Genomic DNA, 23088 nt, shown 5'->3' on the forward strand with positions numbered 1-23088 from the left:
ATTGCCCCTTAGTTGACAAAGATGTGCAGGTTACGTGGATTGGCCATTGTAAATGCGTGAGATTATGGGGATAGGGCAGAGGGATTGGCCAGTGTAAGACGTGCTTTCGGAGAGTTGGTGCAGATTTGATGGGCTGAATGGCCTTCTACGGTTCTATGAGTGGTTATTTTCTGGAATTCACTATCTGAAAGAATGGCGAAGCAGGTTCAATTGTAACTTTCAAAAGAGACTTTAATATATATTTGAAGAGGTTGGGGGAAAGAGCAAGGGAGAGGGCCAATCTGGATTCCTCTTTCAAAGAATTGGCAAAGGCATTGGCTGAATGGGCTCCTGCTGTGCTACATCATGCTATGATTGCAAAAGTCAGCTTGGAAGAGATCTTGCTTTCCAAACAGACACAGGAAGATAGAGACTCCTGGCTGACATTTGAACATATTGGGGTAGAAATCTGACTTGGATAAAACAGGCACTGGCAAAAATAGGTACTATCAGATATCTGTCTGTTCTATACAAAGCCTGACATTTAATTCCATTGACTGAATATTAATCACTACTTATATGATCCGGATAGTTGTAGGTACAGGATCAATTAAAGTGATTAAAGAGATGTGAATACTTACTTAGAAAATAAGAGTGTCAAGGAATATGAAGTGCAGAGAATTATTAATAAAAAACTACCATGGCTAACAAAATGTCAGAACTGACCCAAAGGACTACTCCTGTTTCTATTTGTTAGAACTTCTAAAAAAAACCCAAATGTGTTGAGACTGAAGTCTGTATCAAATTGCTCAGAAACCAATCCTATTACTGTTTGTCTAAGAAGAAATCCACTTCAACTTAATTTGATATCGTCAGTATTAGACTTGTTGCTGCTTTTATTAAATGTATAGATTACACAGGCAGTTTTAATTAGACAGGAAATACAGTCTGATTATTCAGAAAAGACAACACACTGCTATTCCTTGAACAGAACCTAAAATGAGGAATAAAATCAATCTCTAAAAATGTCATATAATTTGAGGGAGGAGGAAGATTCTTGAGGACTGAGTCTATTATTGTTAGATGTTTTAGTCAAATCACAGTGTCACTTCTGGATAGGAATCCAACAATAAATTTAATAAACCGCAAACAAAGAATAAAACAATTCCTCTAAATTTTGAGCATTGTCTCTAACTCCCTTTATCAGCAGTCATTATCACTATGTCAACTACTGTATAGCTTTAAAGTATTGCAATAAAGGTATTTACATGATGACATCAATAAAAATAATTTTGATCCACATTAGTTGATTATATCCTTTAGTTTATATGTTTATACATTGCAAGAATTCTCATTTTAAATGTCTCATTATTGCTTATTTTTTCTCAACACCCTTCACTTGCAGATATTTAAGCTCTTAAATTAATGCTAAACCAATTACAATTACATAACTAATTGTAGTCATCAGATGATTATTTCTTGTGTACCTGGAATTAAATCTTTTGCAGCACCTTTTTCTTTTATATAGAGAAAAGTTGACTAGCCACTCAGGAGCTGCTCTTCCTAAATACTAAAAACATGCATTATTTGGTGCCATCTCAGGAAGGTCTCAAGTTCAATTCTCAGTCTGTGCTGGCCTAGGTCATCCCAGATGGGGCAGCAGCAGGAATCATTCAGTTTTCCAGCAGTGAAGAAGAGGAAAGTGGTGGGGGAGGTGGAACCAGGCAGCAATTAGTCACGATTAGAAAGATGGCGAAAACAGATGAAATACTAACTTTCAAAAGAGAATTGGTATTTACTTGAAATGGAAAATCCACAGGCCTATTGGGAAAACGCAGTTCTTTCAAAGACCTGGCACTGGTATGTTAGACGAAATGGCTTCCTTTTGTGTTATAAGGATCTATAATTGTGCAGCCACAGCAAATATAAATTTGTTGGATTCACTAAGGTCAATGGTCAGGAAGACCCACTTTTTAATTCCTGGCTCAATATAACTGCGGTCTCAGGAAGTCATGCTCTGTATGACTATGTCCCAATATCTCCTTAGTAAATTATACTCAGGAAACCCTAAAGTTTATTCGTCAGAGTGTCTGCTGCGAATAGAGAGTCAGAGTGCTGGAAACTACTCCAAATGTACTTCGCAGCTTCATTTGGATCAATCACATCTTACAGTATAGACTATCAACATCCTGGTGGTTATCATTGACCAGAAACTGAACCGGACTAGCCATATAAATACAATGGCTACAAAAGCAGGTCAGAGACTAGGAATCTTGTGGCGAGTAACTCATCTCCTGACTCCCCAAAGACTGTCCTCTATAAAATCAAGTCAGGTGTATGAAGTAATGCTCTCCACTTGCCTGGATAGGTACAGCTCCAACAACACGCAAGAAGTTTGACACCATTCAGGACAAAACAGCCCACTGAGACCCCTTCCACATTCACTCCCTCCACCACTGACTCTCACTGGCAGAATTGTGTACAATCTTTAAAATGCACTGCAGGAATCACCAAGGCTCCTTAATTAGCACCTTCCAAACCCATGACCACTACCATCTGGAAGGACAAGGGCAGATGCCCTCCAAGCCATTCACCATCCTGACTTGGAAATATATCGGCGTTCCTTCACTGTCGCTGGGTCAAAATCCTGGAATTCCCTCCCTAACAGCACTGTGGGTGGACCTACACCACGTGGACTGCAGTGGTTCAAGAAGGCAGTTCACCACTATTTTCTCAAGGGCAATTAAGGCCATATCCTTCAAGGAAGCTGCCTCCCCATGTTACATTAACCTCCTCTTTGAATTTCTCCTCCCATTCCATGCCACTGGTAAATTACCAGTAGTGACAGGATGAGAGACCCTTAAAATGGCCATCAACTGGTCAATTGGCTTCCAGATGGGACGGCTATTCTTCACCTTCCTGCACCTGTCTGAATTTGAGAGAGTCAAGAAGGTGAAGAGCATTCCACCTCTTACCTTCCTTCCCAATTCCACAGTCCCTGTCCCCGCCGTCTCCCAGTCCAAATATAACAACAGAATTAATTCCTCTCCTTCATCTCAGTTGGGCCAACCCAAGGAAATATCAAGCAGAGATGAAGTTACGAGAATTGGGATGCTCTGGCACGCTCATCAACCCAGCTAATAAGAGAATACTTGCAGAAGGCCAGGAAAAGGTTGCCTCACTAGCTGCCATTCAGGTAGTACTGTTTTTACATGGCTTGGCATCCACATGGTGAGAATTGACCTGCCCAACAAAGAGCTTTACCTAGATCAATGAAAACCACTGCACTCTCTACCAACAGTTAACAATGCACATGTTCAGATCCCTGCTCATTAAACGTTTAACTTAAGGTGAAGTAAGTTTAAAAAGTGGGCTGGGGCAGCAACTTGAAAACCACTGAAACAGCATTGGATTTATATTCCAGGTGGCGTCAAACCTAAGTTGCGTAAATCTCTCTTCTCCAGAGTCTTGATCTTTGCTCTGAAATCAGATTGGGTGTTAACTCCAGGTGAATACTGTCAGTTTTCATCACTGTTAAGAGGAAGCCACTTTGTGCTAACAATGAATATGCATTATAAATGTACCCTTAATCAGAGATTAATTTCTTGCAGCTGGAAGAAGCTACATTCAAAAGGTACTAGATTCCTGACTGCATATTTCATCATATCCTATAATGTACTACAAAGGAGATAGATGAGGAGATAGGTGAATGAGGACCAGGTGGAAACAAAAGTACAAACATTTTCTTAACGCTTTCATTTAAAAAGTTCAAACAAGTTTGGTTTCAACTAAAATACTACTGCAACTATTTACCTTTCAACTGAAACTAATAGAGCCAAGCATTGGTGCATGGAGGCATCCTTGTTTTTTTTCAATTAAACAATCTATAGCAAATAAATATATCAAAATGTTGTAGGTAACTGGTAAGTGCTTTAACACAAACATCTGATTTTAAATACATTTTACTAAGGAACTTTCAGGAATTCAGTCTAACTTTATTTCATGTAATTCCTTCTTTTTATTGACTGTAAAAAGTCAAATGTAAACAAATTGGTTGCATTTCCAACCCATTCTTGGCTGTAATAAGTCCATAGGGCCAAGCAGTGCAATGCATCAGTGTACCAATGCAAACATCAGCAGAGTAGAAGGAACAGGATTTATAGCCATGATTCCCTCATAAGTATGCTTACCGGTGGTTTGGGGGGGGCGGGCGGGGTCAGGATAAAGGAAAAAGTGCTTCAGCATATGCGGAACATTTTTAAAGAAAGCTGGCAAAGGGTTGTCTTCACCAGCCTCCCAGTTAATCTGAGAGGTCTGGGAGCTGAAGAATAGCACGGGGGATTGATTACAAGTAGGAAAGGAAAATAAATGGCGAGGGGAGAGAAAGAAATAAGTTTGCATAACTGAAAAGTGACTTAATTTGTTATTAAAATACAGCTGGCATTGCAATGAAATGGGTTCTGTTGAAGGAAACACAATATGAACATATGCTACATCATGCTTAAAAAATGTATACTGACCAAACAAAAAACAGAAATGATATATGTAGCCCAGTAGTAAATATATCCCTATTTGTCTTCAGCACCTTCAATGACACTATTATTAATCATATTGCATAAGACGATGTATGTCATTCATGTGGCTTTTATCCCCAGGTGAACGGCAACATCCAAGTGCTATTTTGACAGCAAGTACAGTTTGAGGCGGTCAATGTCTTTGTGTTCCTTTGGACAACTGCGATTGATGATGCCAACGGTGACCAAAAAGTGATTTGAAGCTTCCATATTCTTCTATGTTTGATTTTGTTTTGTTACTTTCTTCCATAGTTTATCATTTACTCACCATGAATGAGTTCATATACATCACATGAACATTAAAAGGCAAATCTAGAAAGATAGCTAACTCCACGCAGCCTTCTTCCTATATTCTATTCAACTATTGCATTTATGCTACCTTTCTCCCCTTCAATTAATATTTGCGAACAAGGCTACCACATATATCCTGATATCATGAGTAATCATTTAGTTTAGTTTTAACTGTAATGCTAATAACCCCAGTTGTTATCAGTTCTGGGTTAAAAAAAATTGTAGGTAAATCATTGTAACTTAAGAGTATGAAAACTCAATTAATTCATTCATTTGGCAGTCCATCAATAATTTGGGTCCATGGCAAGCAACTTTGAGCATATTCAGTTACTTTAAATACAGTAACAATCTCCACATGGTTACAAAAATAGACATGCATTTAAAATATACAAACCATGTTGAGACTAGGGCTTCAGTATGCTGATAAAAGACATTTGCTTTGGTCTCCATTGCAGACATCAGAAAAGATGTTCATTATCACAATGCAGATTTCATTCTGATCTTGATTAAACAGGTTGCTCAAATATTTGAAATTTATTAACCAAATATTTTAATAGCTGGAGGGTTCCTAGCCATCATAAATTTCTATAACTGGTAACTGCTCGGAGACAGAAGGGACATTTTGAAAATATACAAGATGTGAGTGGGGTTATGTCATGGAAATTGATCTTACCTGCTAACAAACCTTCAACTATAGTACTTTCCCTTCTCTGCTTTGAACCTATGAAATCAATAGTGATTGATTGAAATGAATCTCAAACCGAATACAATTACACTTTTAGGATGTACTAATATTTCCACAACTTTTTAGAATATACTGTAATAATCAGTTAAAAACAATATAATTCTCTAATTCTCATCTAGGATATTGTGCACTAAAAACTGACAAAAATTAATGTTTTGCAGGGCTATATATAACAGAAATTAAATCACTAAGTCACACTGTGATATGCAATGTATACACTGGTTTTGGGTCTTTCTGTAATATATTTAAAGGCCCTGGCATTTTGTATCATTCTATGTCTTACCGCATTCTAAAATCTGTATTGAACAACTGATTCATAAAGGACTAATTTCAATGACGTAACGTGTATTGAGCACATTACTCTAAGATCAGAAAAGTGAGCAGGCAGAACAGCCATTTGCATTGTTTTCCTATTGCCTTTGTTACTTAAGTATTTGAATGTTGCCCAGACTGACAGGGTTAATTTGCCTGATTTTAAAAAAAATAGCAGTTATGTTAATTCGATGCAAATGTGTTACGTGGTTGTACAACAATATCGTGCAGCATAATATCCAGGCTTACATGCCATTCTAAGAGACATGTAGTGCAGGAATTCCAGCTCTAAATCGGTTCTCAAAGAGTTGGTAGCTACAAGTTAAAGTACCACCAATGTCTAGTCAATATTTAAAATGGCTGTAGATTATTATGGTCATCTGGAAATAGCAGCCTTTCATATTTAACTGGTAAGGGTCACTGGTCACTGCCAATGGCACCTGGAGGCAGGAATCTCACTTCTACTGGCAAAGTTAATTTAATGAGAAAATATCACATTAATAAAATATTTTTTTTGTTCTACTAAAATTTATATTTTAAAACTCTCAAAAATCATATCTGCCCTACAACTGATGCCTTATTCGCAGAGTAGGACATTAAAAAAATGTTAAGATTAAATGCTATAATGTGAATTTGTAGACCTGACAACAATGTTGATTCATTTGTGCGGTTACTCTATTCAGAGTAAAAACTTGAAACACCACAGGCATAAAGCATGACTAGGAACTGTCAAACTAAATGCAGTGTCATTTTTGGGGCATTTGTATATAATAAAAGTGCTTTACAGCCAGTGAAAGCATCTGGCATTCTAGGCAAGGTATGATCCTCTACAAATGCTATGAAAAACACCAAGTTTAAATACTACTCTTACAACTCATCGTATTGCTGTTTGACTTTGCCATTCTCAAAATGACCATCCTTACTCCCTTGCTGATTGAAATTATCAAATAGTTTCAGTATCATCTAATCTTAGGACAGTTTTAAAGAATACTATTAACCAGTGGTAAGTGGATTGAGACTGTCAACATTTCTCAGAGGTGAGAATAATTTCTATCAGCAGTTCTTTAGTATAAGCACACATATCGATAAGTTTTGCAGTCTACCCTAGCTTTCTGAACAAGTGTGCATGCTCAGCTGATGCAGTGTGTGCTTCCTTCCACAGCAATAATGGAATGAGATAGAGTATTATATTATCATACAGTCATTCCTCTGTTTTTATAAGACATGCTCACTAGACATGAAGCGTGACCATCTATTATCAATAATTGTAATCTATAAAAATAATGTAGATACATATACTTTTTAAATCACTTGGGCTATGTATTTTACATCTCTTACAACCCCACAAATAACAAATCCCACCCCCCCTTCCTTCTCCCCATTAATCATTAATTGTTAATGCGTATTTATAGTTTATGTAAATAACAAAAGGAGTTAGTTAAAGATTGGACAAGGTGACTCTTATCCACCTTAGCCAGCTTAAATAACCTTAATGTCTAAAGAAAAATTAGAATGAGCAATCACTTTTCTTATTATCTAATATCTGCATTACTAAAAGCAAATTAGCAGTTAATAATTTTGGTGACAAAACAGTATCAAACCTTTAGCAGGCCAGTCCATTCAGATCATTTTGAACTCAGTATAGTTGAGTACTGATATTCCAAAGGCTACAATAAAACTGGGAATTCAATGCAAGAATTGAACCCTACAGGTCAGGACTGCAGTGATTTACTGGTGAAAAACTACCAATATCCTATTGAATTTGCTGGTCTGGTATTTGCACCTGTCTGTCACCAATTATCATTTCCATAAAGTTCCTAAGTATGAATGGGTTTTGAGTTATTCTCATTAAATCATGGAAGCAAAAGCAATTTTAAAGTTCCAATCATTTACATAATGGTTTCATGAATTTCTGTTAAACAATCAGTTCCCATGTCCAAACCATGTAACGTTGGTTTCTGGTCCAATGAAGTAACTCTGGTTATCATCTCTGGTGACAAGGAATATCTGTTCCCTGACTTCTCCTCAAACCAACAGTCCAGTGCTCTCTTAGCCTCAAAATTGGCAATGGGTGGTCCATTGACAGCAATTGTCAGAAGGTCATTGAGTTGGTCAAGGCTAAGTCGAGACCTATTATTGTTACGTATCCGGTAGAAGGCACCACGACTTTTCTCACAAGCTGCAGTTGAAGTTGGCAGGACAAGTAATAATTGAGTGATCCGATTTAGTATTGGGAATCTTTGCTTATACTTAAAAATGTGACGACTCAACTCTTTGAAACCATTCTTGTTGTAACACTCAGATTTGAGCTCCTTCCATTCCTGCAATAAGATTCCTCGAATGTCTCTGCCATCCAGACCTACTTCTCTCGCAAACGATGGAATTATTTCAAAGTGCTTATATAAATGCATGATCTCTTCCTCGCCATGACTCATCAGGTTTTCCTCATTTTGGGGCCATGTGGCAACATCAAACACTTGACATGCTCGAATAATTGTGCGACTGTTAGAGTCTAGCCTTTGGGCTAGAATCAACTGGGTTTTTTGGCATATCTTTTCTCTTATTGAATTGAACTTGGCTTCGGCTACTCTTAGGTTTTTCAGAGGAACACCATGAAAGTTTTCATGAAAAGTCTCCTCAAACTCTTGTAGATATTCTCCTGGTGATTCCACCAATCTGCTGATTTCCTCAATGGCTTCTTCAATCTTGTCATCTACATGGGTAATGAGGAGGTGATCACCCTGGAAAACGAATGCCAGTCGTGTAAGTACAGCAATGACATCTAATAAAAAATAGATTAGTTTAACTGACTGATAGTCCATCAGGAACTGCAGTAGAGCCAAAGCAATGGCAGCAGCATCTGCTTTATGTGCTTGACCACTAACATCTTTAAGGTGAGCTACCACTTCCAAATAATCCTTGATCAATGCATTCAGAACATTCTGTTCTCCAATAATCCACCTAACAGCTCGAATGTCACCAAGGAATTCTGTCTCCTCACAAAGTGTTGCTGCAGTAGCTCTTAGTTCACACATGAGTTTAGGGGAATAACGATAAAAACTCAGCAACTGCTTCAAGTTGTTCTCTAATTCTTCCAAACAGGTTAGTTCCTTGTTACTTATAGCATCCAATACTTCCAAGTGAGGCCTATGCACCACACAAGGGACAGAGAGTAGCCAAGGCAAGGCCTTTTTGATCTTCATAGCCAAACCTGCCCTTAGCCCTGTTGTCATGGTGGCTCCATCTACCCCAAGTCCTACAATTAACTTTTCCTCTTTCCATTTGATCCCTATGCCCCCGAAGGCCCTGTCCAGTGCTTGGGTGTAACCATCCACTGTTGTAGAACTCAATTCCTGTAGGGACAATAACTCTGTAGCAGCTGGCCCTTCATTGGTAATATACTGAATGTATATCGCAACATTATCGGCAACCAAGTCATCTGTCTGCCCATCCAAAATCACACTCATAAATGGAGATACCCTGAGCCTCTCAAAAAGATCCTCACGAAGAGACCTTGCAACGTGATGAATTAAAGTTTGACAGTCTCCCTCATTCAGGTATTGGTCGACAATCTTTAAGTCACATTTTTTCAGAAGTTCAGCCAAAGGCCTAAAATCTGAAAAATGTCTTCCTTCAAAGGCTAGGTGATAGGCAACATTGAACAACAGTGTCATGTTTCGGCACATCTCTTCAGTTTTTTCTGGATGCATCCTAAGCTTATAAAGCTGCAAGCACTTCTTATGAAGATTACTCTGGGCATGCAGCTTGATAGTGTGGATCTTGAACTGTTTAGAGCCCAAGATGAAGGCTGATGTCCTTGAGGACTGAACAGTATACTGCCTGCAAACATGGCACCACATTTCATTTAGAGTGGGTGAATAGCGTAGAAACCAGAATTTCTTCAGCCACTCATGCTTGAAGCGTCTGATTCTCCGACCTGTGCCAGTAGATGTTTTCGATATTTCATCTGTGGTGGCTAGCATTTCATTCGACATTGACTCATCAGCTGAATCCATCTCCTGCTCACTAGTGTCATCCATGACAACTGGTACAGGAGTCTGTGCTTCTGGAGCTACGATGGGTAAAGAGAAAAAAAAACATACAGATAACTTCAACAACTAAAAGTTTAATTTCTTTTTCTTAATTTCTTAAATTCACATCATATTGGGCCCCATTTTGCTGTAGAAGGGAATTTAATGGCATCTACCGTTAGCTTGACTTGATCTCACAGGTTTAGAGTTTAATTTTTTTAATGTGACAAGTTGCTGAAAGTATGAAGAAATAGCATTGCAGTAACAGAAATAGGGGAACCTGAATGAACAGGGCAAATAAGTGTGCATCCTTTAACCAATCAGGTTGAAAAACTACAAAATTAACAGTGCAAAAAGGGTAAATTAGAGGAGTGAATGCAATATCAAATCAAGTATTGAAAGGGAAATAAAGAGATGAAAGATTTGAATTAGAGAGAAAGAGAAAGAGGAAAAGTTTTCAAAAGTTAAAAAATCACATTGTTAAAATCTCCAACAATTAAAACCTGAAGATTTAGACTCCACTCTGGTAATAGATGATTTGCAGTGCCAGAGAGATTTGTTGACCATAATTAATACGCATCAAATCATTGACAGGGCACTTAGGTTGGAATGACGAGATTTAACTTTCCTTGGTGAGTTTACTGAGTATCTATTGGGCAAATACAGCAACTTCATATCATCCAATGCATATTAATGGTGAGCCAGGTGGCAAGATGCCGTTTTCACAAACCGACTCAGAGTGCAATTTTGGGTATTTGAGTTTACCCAGGCATCTGCCCCTCAGCTGAAGTTTCTAAATGAGTTGCGCATAAATAATGGCAAGCATCATTAGCTTCACTTTTATTTCCACAGAAAAATTTGGACCAATATCTTGCAAACAACCAAGGAAATTGTTATCTCCTCCATGTTTTATTTATATTCACGTACTTATCAGTGCAAGTGAAATCAAACCTTCTCCCCTCTGCCATCTCCAAGTCATATATTTCTAAGTTCTCCACACTTTTGAAGGTCAGAGATTGTCTGATATTCAGGCAGTGACCAGTTATACATAATTACATTTATAGTTTAGCATAGGCTTGCAAAAATCATATAATCTAGTAAATCCACCCAATTAAAAATAATAGCTATTGTTTACCATTAAGAAATTGTATGGATGCCATTAATGCCAATTATGTTGATGGAAATGAGACCGGACAGTTATAGGTTAGACATCACTCTATTGAAGAAATACATCAGGCAAGGAACTCTTATCTTTCTCCACAGCGAGATATGTTGTAATACTGATTTTGTTTTAAAACTATGATAATTCACAGATGTTTAAGAGCTTTATACAAATACAATCTACAATGAAACCTATTACATACATTTTGTCACAACTACTTACATTATAGTGCTTAAGTGCCTTATGATAGCTAATATTTGCTTGTGTATCCTTGATACACTGTATAAATGAATAACTTAACATAATTATTAGAAATTCAACTAATCATCCTAGATTTATCCACATCCTGCAGTAGAAATGTTAGATTACCAGTGTATATATTGAATATATTTACTGCAATTTATTTTGTTACAGCTGAACACTTAACTCCAAGAATGTGAGTTGTCATCTCTGTGCACTGTACTCCATTTCTGTAATCTAATCTGTACAGTGCACTAAACACAAAACCAGTGAGTTAGATCCAGAAAGAAAATACAGAAAGCATACACACATAAATAAATTCACATTCATCAATTAGAACTTTTTTTGATAACTTAAGTGAAATCCTAATTTGCTCTGTTGCAGTATGTTCACTGTTAGACTGTATATCTTGAAACTTCAATATACACACTTGCACATAAATAAAATGCACAGCAAGATAGGTAATACAGAAAGAAGTAATTCATTTTTAAGGGGATATATACATGCAAAATGAGAATCTTATGGGAGGCAGACTCCATGGGGCCTGGTTTTAACTCGGTGTAAGAGAATGGGTAGATGCTCTGTTGGACAGTCATAGTTAAAAGCTAAAGGAATTAGGCTCCACACTTATAAAAGTTAATTTTCAGTATGAAGAAGTTAATTGGCAGTAGAGATTGAATGTCCTTTGCCCGTAAATCTAAAAACTGAACACATCCAAAAACTTCACTTTTTTGAATCATAGAATCCCGACAGTGCAGAAGGAGGCCATTTGGCCTATCGAGCCTGCACAGACAACAATCCCACCCAGGCCCTATCCCCGTAACCCCACGTATTTAGCTTGATAATCCCCCTGACACTAAGGGGCAATTTAGCATGGCCAATCAACCTAACCCGCACATCTTTGGACTGTAGGAGGAATCCGGAGCACTCAGAGGAAACCCATACAAACATAGGGTGAATGTGCAAACTCCACAGTCACCCGAGGCTGGAATTGAACCCGGGTCTCTGGCACTGTGAGGCAGCAGTGCTAACCACTGTGCTGCCTGATTGTTAGCAAAGGAAGAATAGTTGTTTGCCTGCAATATTTACCTTGTGATTTTTGTGGTGAACATGTCAAAGAGAAACTTCTTACAGGTACTTTGTATTTATTATTCAGTGGTACCTCTTACCTTTCCAGCCATTTTATTTACTTTAGAGTATAGCGAGCTCAGGCTATTGTAATGTAAGTTTATATGTGGAATCCAAAAACCAAAATGATCGGAAATCCGAAAGGCAATTGGCCCCAAGGGTTTCAGATAAAGGATACTCGACCTGTAATTAGGAGTTACCGCATTGCTTGAAGCATATTTAGACTAGAAAGGACAAACCTTACTCTTGCAAGTTAAACCTGTACTTATGAGGCAAGTATAGCAACTTCATGCTGTTCGATATATTTGGATGGCTAGTCAGATGGCACATGACATTTACAGAGAAGCGTCTGGAACAGCAACTTCCAGATTTCCACATTACACTGTGCATGTGTGGAATATGAAAGTTGCTGTGCAACTCGCAGATATAGTTCTCAGTATCATCACTGAAAAATGTATCACAGCAGAAAGTAATCTTTTGAATTTAGACAAATTATGTGAAAATGTTTGGAGTTCCTTTGGTGACAAGTCAGGATTAATATGAGTGGGCTGAAAGAATACCATACATGTGCCGATACTTTTTATAGCGTAGAATAGGAAGTGGAGTTGACAGGCCATGGGTAGTTTCAGTGCAGCTTAGAAATGTGGGCTACATTTCCAGAGTGAGCTCATTACAGGGAAATGAGTAAAAATAACACTACATAAATTATCTAAGATTCCAATTTTTTTAAAAACAAAAGCTCCATCAGCTGGACGTTGGCTTGGTGTGAATCTTTGTCTGATTTATGCTTCTGTGAAGTGCTCCTGGGGTGTTATACTATGTTGAAGGTTCTATATAAATGTAAATTGCTGGAACACATAGTCATTGATAGGCAGTTCAAAGGTGCACAGTTATCTAACAATCAAGGGTCAATAATCCAGAACATTATAATCACAAAAAGTTGAACAATAATATAAATATTATGATTAAAATATAGATCTAGTTTGATTGTTGTCCCAATTCATAAATTATGATAATTGTGGGTTTCCTCATGGTTTGAAGTTACAGGTTTCCATTCAATATCTAGAATATTTAAGAAATCTTCCTGAAATGAGACATTTGTTAATGTTTCAACTGCAAGTACAAAGCAGATTTTTTAAAAAACGCAATACAAATTAATGGGACAGACAAGATTTGTAGTTAAATATTACAACATTGCTTCAGAACCAGACCACCTAACTGCAAAGAGTACAGATGGTACGGCTCATTGCCACCCAAAGATATTGAATTTAAATAGCTGATAGTATTTAAGGTACCACAAACTATAAGAGTGCATGGTCTTATTGTGACATTAGTTCACATTACAGTTAGTGCAACAAACGATCAGAATAATCAAAAAGTACACTTTCATACACTGATCTAATTGAATATAACACACTTCAAAATCATACAATATCAGCATTCCAGTCACTTCCACAGAAAGTTTGCTGTGAAACTCTTATTTATAGACAAACATTTCTCATCTCCCTCCCTAAATGATCACATAAACCACGAGCGCACAAAATAAAAATCAGAAGTTGTGAACTGAAGTGCATTTAAAACTGCACATACTCAGAAATGCCCTTTAGAGTAAAAACAGAAGGAACTGTAATTTACAGTGACATGTTTTGAGAATTTCAGTCATAATTAATAACATTTATGGAAGTTTTTCAGTGCTATTCCCAAATTTAAGAGATGCATGAAAGCATGTGCAAAGCTAGCAATTACAAAGGACATTGATTTTGATTTGTAGTAAATGTACTTTTAATTCAAATGTAACTCTGCATTCGAACCGATAATAATTACCCTACTATCCTCACATGCAAAACATGTGACATTGTAGACAAATTCGCAGTCTTTGAAACAAGAGAACTTTGCATGGCTTTAAACTGTCTTTACGTCTTGTTTTGTTAACTCTATAATATCTTCAACAAACAGGAAACACGGAGTATAAGGCTACAATTTACTTGGGATTCAGATGATACCCATAAACGATTTTCAGGGTTCATGACAGAATCTAAAGCAAGAGTCAGTAACACTCCAATCAGTCACCTGCTGTCATTTAGAAATATCCATTTAATGGATCAGATTTTAAAATAAGCTTACCTTTTCTTTAAATTCTTCAATGTTTCATAGTTTTCTCCTCTTCCAAAAAAGATGATAAAACAAAATGTATTTAATTCTCCCCTCCCCGCCCACTAAAACTTGAATCGAATAGACATATATGGATATTGTAAAAGATTAACAGATACAAAAAAAAAGTCAACACACACAAAGTGTACAAACCGTACATGACTAAGTCATTGCTGTGAGGAGTTAAATAGGAAAACAAGCACCAAATAGTGAAAGAACTAAATAAAAACAAGTACATTTTCATCTTCAAATATTCATTTTTAATTTACCAACAGTGTAACAGTGAAATGTAAACAAATAACAAGCTGAGCAAAATGAAAGGAAGTGTATAAATTACAAACCTACAACATAGGTGTAAAAAGGTGGCAAACAGCATTGAAAACAAATGGAGATTATTGCTTTTATCCCCATACAAATGCCATCTACCCATCTATTCCTGCCACATGCCCAAGATCTAATCAAGAGATCTGGCCTTTTCTGATAAATATTGATCCCATATGAAATTGCCAGACTTTAAACAAAATTTATTAATTCTTGAGTCCTGGAAGAGGGCATCTCCAGGAGTTTCCAACTGGATGGGTCATTCTCCCTTTCACTTTGTGTAAACAACTGTACAGTGAGTCTTAAAGTGCTAGTTATTTCATCTTCTGGATGATACATGGGGATCTTGGGCAGAATTTAATCCAACTGATAGGGTTGCCACGCTGCCTCCATTGGGGAAGGCTTGCCAAGTTAAATGCCTATTAAGTGGTCACCTTCATGGGGATTAAAGACCCTGGGGGCAAAAACCCTGCTCTCTGAAGGTTGACAGCCAAATAGAGGCCAACAACTTCACATTATAGGCATAGCCATTTGGAGCAACGGCAGCTGCCAGCAATACACCCACCAGAAGCCCAGGATCAAAAATGGACCATAGGGCACAGGTGAATGAGGGTGGGGTATGGGTTGTGGGATGGCGTTGTAAGAATGGGAGAGGGGGAATTGGAGGCAACAGCAGAGTGGCATTCAGAGGTATCCCACCCCACTCCTGATCCCTCGTTCAGGTCTTTGAACCAGGAACACCCTCAACCCCCACTGCTGTTGGCTGAATATCAGTGACAGCAGGATGAGGCCCCTAAATGGGTGTTAATTCCTGGAGGCGGGAAGGCAGTGGCATATTCCACCTGATTAAATGCCCATGTCTCCAATCTTACCGCCTGGGGAGGTATTCAATTCCACTGTTTGATAAGCTGGAAAAAACTTCATACAATTTAATAATGCTGTATTTATTTTTCTTTCAACTTGTCCTTCACTTTTCCTGTCTTAACCTTACATTTCCCATCCTCATCTTATACTTCAAATTAATTAGAAGTGGGAAGAAAATTCTTAACTATTTTTGAAAGGGATAAGTTGTTGGGATAGCAAATTTCAGCAAAGCTCATTCAAAACAATATTTCATAGCGTCCTTCTATAAATACCCTGAAAGACCAGTGATCATACATCACAATGAAAAACTTATTCCAACATTAGAATTCCAATGGTTATTAAATATGTCTCTCTGAACCCCTATGACTTCTTGCTTTGATAAATTGAAAGAAAAGTGATCAAACTGATCCTTATTCTTCTCTGCATCCTTTCCATAATCTCTGCTCATAACCTCAGTATGGTGTCTGGTAACATATTCTGAAGCTGCTGTTACACTGATACTATTTTAGTTCAGATTCTGAGGTAAGAGATGTGAATTTAGCCATGTATATCTGGGAATTGGCTCGATGATTCCAATCTCTCAAAATCCAAACTAAAACAGTTTCAGTGTAAAAGGTCAAGTTTGGTTTCATGAATGCTTTATAAAGCAGTAGTTGTTTTTCATAAGAATTGGCTCTATATGCCTACAGCCATGGCTCAGTTTGCAACACTCTCATTTCTGACACCGAAGGTTCTGGGTTCAAGTCTCACTCTGGGACTCGAGAAAAGATTTGAGGTTAATACTCCAGTACAGCACTGAGGGAGTGTTGCGCCATCAGATGTGCTGTATTGTGGATGCGATATTAAATGGAGACACCATCTGCCCTCTCAAGTGGGAGTAAAATATCCCACAGCACTATTTTGAAGAAACACTGTCCTGGCTAATATTTATCCTTCAATTAATGTCACAAAAATAAATTACCTGGTCATTATCACAGTGATATTTATGAGAGCTTGCTGTATGAAAATTGGCAGCTGTATTACCTACATTACAGCATTGACTACACATCAAAAGTACTTAATTGGCTGTAAAGTGCCTAGGGACTCCTGCAGTCATGAAAGGTGCTATATAAATGCAAGGTGTTCATTTACAAATTCAGAACTTTCTCTGGAAAATCACCCCCAATGTGAAACCTTTCGTTCCAGCAAATAAGCTGCAACTCATTTCAGCAGTGAGAATGGAAGGAACTGTTCCAAATATTTGTAATAAGATCATGGCGTTAGATCATAGAATCCTTACAGTGCAGAAGGAGGCCATTCAGCCCATCAGGTCTGCACCGATCAAATCCCATCCAGGCACTATTTCCATAACCCCACATATTTACCCTGTTAATCCCCTGATACTAGGGGCAATTTAGCATGGCCAATCAACCTAACCCACACGTCTTTGGACTGTGGGAGGAAACCGGAGCACCCGGAGGAAACCCACGCAGGCATGGGGAGAATGTGCAAACTCCACATAGACAGTGACCTGAAGCCGGAATTGAACCCAGGTCCTTGATGCTGTGAGGCAGCAGTGCTAACCACTATGCCACTGTGCTGCCCCAAAGGGGGCGAGTTAGAATGGAAAATTTGGCTATTTACACCTCCAATAGTGTGCTGAAATTTAGGTTTTAATTTTGCAGGTTGCTCAACTTTCATTTTCAGCTGCCAGGTGGAAGCCAGAAGTTTCCCTTTAAAAACACCTGGAAGAGGAAAGATCCAGGAAGAATAACCCCAGACATGTTTTTTTGTACCTCCTGCCAACAAGTCAGAGCAGCAATTGGTGAAGACATGGGAACAATCTGCCTATCAGATGAAAGCTGGTGCATGATGTATGCAAATCAAATAAACTATCAATAAAATCAATTTCTCTCAATTCTGTAAAGGAATGCAGTGGAAAGAAAAATCCTATTTTTGCTATCACACAAATAACAAGACAAGTTCCCTGACAGTGGAACTTCAATGCGAGAGTGAAAGATCCCTGCTTTGCATCAAAACTGTACTTGTACAATATAAACCTGAAGTTAGGGTCCTATCAATGCAAAACAAAACTGCCTCTCACTAATGCTTCAGCTGTAATTTAAATGCCTTCATAAAACACACATAAAAAATGACTGAAATAAAACATTTTCCAGTTGAAAGCCAATTTAAGTGTTGAGAAATAGTAATCATTCAGCAACTTGTATTAATATTGTCCTTTTAATGTAATAAAATGTCTCAAGTGCATTAGAAAGTGTAAATTTGATGCAGAGCCATGTAAGGAGACAACAGGACAGATGACCAATAGTTTGGTCAGAGGGGTAGCTTTCAAGGAATGTTTCAGAAGAGGAAAGAGATAGGGAGGGAATTCCAGATATAGGGCCCGAGCAGCTAAAGGAATGGTCATCAATAGTGGAGTGATTGGGGAAGTAAAGAGACTAGAATTACAGGAGTGCAGCAATCTTGGCATTGTAGGGCTGGAGGAGGTATTGAGATATGAAGATATGGAAGGGTAATGCCACGGAGGAATTTGAAGACAAGAATAAACATTTTTAAATTCAAAGACTAATGTGAGTCAGGAAACAAAATGGGAATGGATGAAAAGAACTTGGGGCGAGTTAAGATAAAGGCTTTGGAGTTTTAGATGAGCACAAGTTTATTGAGGATGCAAGGTGGAAGATCAGCTAAGACTATTGGATTGGTTGAATGTAGAAGTAAGTTACAAAGGCATGTTTGAGGATTTCAGGAAGAGTTGCTGTTATAGAGGTGGAAATAGGCAATGATGGGGAGGGTGAGGGTCTGAACTTTGTTCAGGAGCAATGTAATTTCTAAATTGTTTTGTCATGCCCATCTATGCATTCTAAGTGTGTGGGAACTTAAAATATTTTGTGTGGTAACTTTAAGGGGCTGGAAGGGAATCTTTGGGTTGCTGCCTGCCACATAACATAGAGGGAACATTGCTCAAGAGTCAAATAGGAGATCCGGGTACACCATCAAACAGTGGCCAGGGAGACTGATGGAGTCAGTGGCTAGGGAACTGAGTTTGTGAAGACAATGACATTGGAGGAATACACTGCCAGACAAAGTGGTGAAAAGATTGGAATCATTTAAAAACAAGTGGGGAGAGAGTGAAGTGTATCAGAGTGAATTAAATAATAAATATTTCCTATCAAAAGTTTTTCAAATAATGTCATTATGTTGTTTAATAGACCTTAAATGTGGAAACAAAATCATGTCAAGCTGCTTATGGCACAGCTAAGATCATACCCAAAAAAAAAGCCATTGCTTTGGGTGAAACTAAAAGCAAATGCCAAGCTTTAAAAATAAACTTGAAGTTCTTACACTGTCAAACAGGGGCAATAATCCTTCTATTGTGCCAACAACTCAATTTAGGAACAATTCTGAGATAAATAAGTTGTTTACTGGATTCATTGCTTGGGAAAAAAAGAGTTTCATTTCTGCATTCCTCCTGTGCCTGGCTCTTCACTTGAAAACAAGTAGTATCCTAGTTCTGCAGTAAAAACAAAGGCTAGTCAGCAGCCAAAAGTGAAAGCTCAATTAACATTTCAGGTATGGTGCTTCATCAGAAGAGTTCTGAACAAAGCGTCCATCTGAAAAGTTAATCTGTCTCTCCTTTCTTAGATGCTGACTGACCTGCTATGCATTTCTAGTACTTTCTGTTCATACATCAGATTTTCAGCATTATTACTTTTGTTAATAATTGTGCTCAATGCAGAGCATAATTCATAAGGATACAGCCCTACCATATTATAAAAGCCATTTGTGTTAGAATATTTGCCACATAAAAATTAATTTTACAGCCAAAGGTAAAACACTTAGGTGACAGAAGTATCTGAACCCAGAACACTGCAGAAAGAAGAAGTGCAAAATAATATAAATGTAGAGCACTGAACAGTAAAGAGCTATATCTATATAACTGGTCCTTAGTCTTGCAATTGGTTAGAGCACTTTCTTCTTGCTTCCTAGATTTGAGTTTGAATCTGACAGGTTAAAATATTCTCTCTCATGGATATGAATATTCCAAATAAAATGAGTTTATCCACTGACAATCCATTATCCACTGGTCTATGGCACACATCTATCCACAGCTTGAAAGGATATTGAGAGGGGGACAGGATTCAGGCACTGTTCCGGTTGGGCCCATCAACATGGACAGACTAGGCAAGAGATCTGGAGAGCACCAAGAATTATTAGCTAAATTAAAAGACAGGACCTAAAGGGTCTGGATTATTAGTCACATGCAAAATTGTATACGGATAATCAGATTAGGGAAGTGAACAGATGGCTGAAGGAGTAATTTGGGAAAAAGGGGTTTTATTTCATTGGACATTGGCATTGGACAGTACGAGGACAGGAGTGTAATACTGGGACAGGTTCCACTTGAACCAATCTGGGAATAGGGTTCTAGCGGATATTATAAATAAAGCAGTCACAATGAGGGTGGTTGTGCACCCATATTCGCCGTAAACTCAAATGGCAATGTGGGCACAAAATCTTGTGAAAGTCAGAAAACAAGATTCTTGCTGGTGAGATCTTGTGTTCCAATTTTCTGCACCCCTTGCTGGTGATTATGACGTTCCTGCCAAGAAAGGGTGGGAACTTAATTTAAATAAGTTCAAACATATTTAAAGGGCTTCCCTGACCATTTGTGCCCCCAGGAAAGGAAATTCTCCCTTGTCGACATGAAGTTACGTCAACGAGATTACAACAGCTATTGAAAAACCAGAAGCTGTTGAGTGGAACCCACTGGGGGCGCAAAGTAAGTATAGCCCGGGAGTTGGGGGACGGAGGGAGGAGAGCTATGCCCTGGCAGTGCCCTGGTACTTCCCCCACCTGGCAGTGCTTGTGTGCATGTTTGTGTGCGTAGGAGTGTGTGCGGTGGTGGGGGCGTGGAGATGGCCACACTACTAGTGGGGCTGTCCCCTCTGTCCAGGGGAGAGAGGGGAATTTCGCATATTGGGATGCCCTTTAAAAAGGATGCCCCATTCTCTGTGGAGCCACCGTTGCCAGATCTTTCAGGCCCCACCCCACAGCATGATGGCAGAAATCACGTCCCCAGATTTTCTGAGCACAGACTGCCAGAAAATCTGGAGAGAACACTCAGCTGTGCTGGAGAATTACACATTGTTTTTTCACCCCAGTCAGCACTCTGTGCACAGAGTGCAAGATTCCGCACAATGTCTTTAATTTAGTAATTGGGAGAGAGGGCTCAGGTGGCAAAGGTAGATAATAGTTTGAAAACTATAAGCCAAAATTGTGCTTTGAGGGATGCAGATAAGGGAGAAAATTTGAAGATTTACAGGAGACAGAAATAGGAAATGAACTATTTTTATGCAAATATACAGAATATAAGGAATACATTGCATGGCATAAATTCAACTTGGAGGGTATGACATGGTTGCGATTACTGTGACATGGCAGCAAGATGGTTGGGACTGGGAACCAAATGTATCAGATTATAATAGGTACAGGAAAGAAAGCGAAAATTGTAGAGGAAATTATGTGCCCACTGCAGCTTAGTTAGTAGGACGCTGGCCTGAGTCAGAAAGTGCTGACTTCAAGACCCCTCTAGGACTTGAGCCCAAATATCTAGGCTGGCATTGGGAGTGCCAGTGCAGTACTGAGGGAGTGCTACAGTGTCAGAAGAACTGTCCTTCAGATTAGACTTGAGGCTTATTCTGCCCTCTCAGGTAGAGGTAAAAGAAATGTTATTTTGAAGAAGAAATGGGGTTTGTTTCCTGGCTATATTTATTCCTCAATCAACGTCACACAAACAGATTATGTGGTCATTATCACGTTGCTGTATCGATTAACTGATGATTAAGGATGAAATCATTCCAATGTTAAAAGAGAACATAATGAGAGCTGAAGACTTCATGTGTAAAATTAATAGAAAAAGATTTAAGATAGCAGAGGTTGCGTATGGGCTCCAGTAGTAGCTGTGAAGTAATAGCCTGTATAAATTTTGATTTGATTTATTATTCTCACATATATTAGTATACGCTGAAAAGTATTTTTTCTTGCATGCTATACAGTCATAGCCAGGTTGTAGAGAAAGATCAACTTAGTGCGAGGTAGATCCATTCAAAAGTCTGATGACAGCAGGGAAGAAGCTGTTCTTGAATCAGTTGGTATGTGACCTCAGACTTTTGTACTTTTTTCCCGACGAAGAAAGTGGAAGTATGTCCGGGGTGCATGGGGTCCTTAATTATGCTGGCTGCTTTTCTGAGGCAGCGAGAAGTGTAGACAGAGTCAATGGATGAGAGGCTCGTTTGCGTGATGGATTGGGCTTCATTCATGACCCTTTGTAATTTCTTGCGGTCTTGGACAGAGCAGGCGCCATACCAAGCTGTGATACAACCAGAAAGAATGCCTTCTATGGTGCATTTGTAAAAGTTGGTGAGAGTCGTAGCTGATATGCCAAATTTCCTTAGTCTTCTGAGAAAGTAGAGGCATTGGTGGGCTTTCTTAACTATAGTGTCAGGAACCAGAACAGATGGTTGATGATCTGGAAACCTAAAAGCTTGAAGCTCTCGACCATTTCTACTTCATCCCCATTGTAGACAGGGGCATGTTCTCCACTACATTTCATGAAGTCAATGACTATCTCCTTCACTTTAACATTGAGGAAGAGATCATTGTCGTTGCACCAGTTCACCCTATTCTCTATCTCATTTCTGTACTCTGTCTCGTCATTGTTTGAGATCTGACCCACTACAGCGGTGCCATCAGCAAACTTGAAAATCGAGTTGGAGGGGAATTTAGCCACACAGTCATAGGTGTATAAGGAGTATATTAGGAGGCTGAGGACACAGCCTTGTGGGACACTGGTGTTGAGGATGATCATGGAGGAGGTGTTGTCAATCCCTACTGATTGTGTCTGTGGGTTAGGAAGTTCAGGATCCAGTCGCAGAGAGAGGAACCAAGGCCCAGGCCACAGAGTTTGGAGATGAGTTTCAAAGGAATAATGATGTTAAAGATTCTGAAATTAGACAAGCATGTAGCAAAGGCAGAGTGGTTTTAATGGATGATTTTAACTTTCATATGGATTGGGATAAACAGGCTAGCACCTGTCAGAAAGGTTGTGGGGAAGATTTTCTGAAACATGTGTCGTAAAACCAACAAGAGGGCAGACCATGTTTGTAATGAGACAATTTTAATTAACAAACTAATAGTTTGTGAACATTTATCTAATAGTGATCATAATGTAACCAAGTTCAACATAGGCCAGGTTTTCCAGCCCATTCCACCGCCGTGATCTTCTGGTGC

At 38.6% G+C, this 23088-nt stretch overlaps 1 protein-coding gene across 3 annotated transcripts in view; it reads right to left on the reverse strand.

Annotated features, from left to right (window-relative positions):
- Positions 1-811: 811 nt before the first annotated feature.
- The window catches only part of prdm11 (PR domain containing 11), a 176216-nt gene continuing 153939 nt past the window's right edge, over positions 812-23088 (reverse strand). For all 3 annotated transcript variants that reach the window (XM_078220400.1, XM_078220398.1, XM_078220395.1), the window contains one exon: positions 812-9973. In XM_078220400.1, the coding sequence (XP_078076526.1) occupies positions 7791-9973 (2183 nt within the window). In that variant the 3' untranslated portion in view covers positions 812-7790. The remainder of the gene's footprint in view (positions 9974-23088) is intronic.

The sequence above is a fragment of the Mustelus asterias genome, chromosome 9 (genome assembly GCF_964213995.1).
Source record: "Mustelus asterias chromosome 9, sMusAst1.hap1.1, whole genome shotgun sequence".
NCBI lineage: Eukaryota > Metazoa > Chordata > Chondrichthyes > Carcharhiniformes > Triakidae > Mustelus > Mustelus asterias.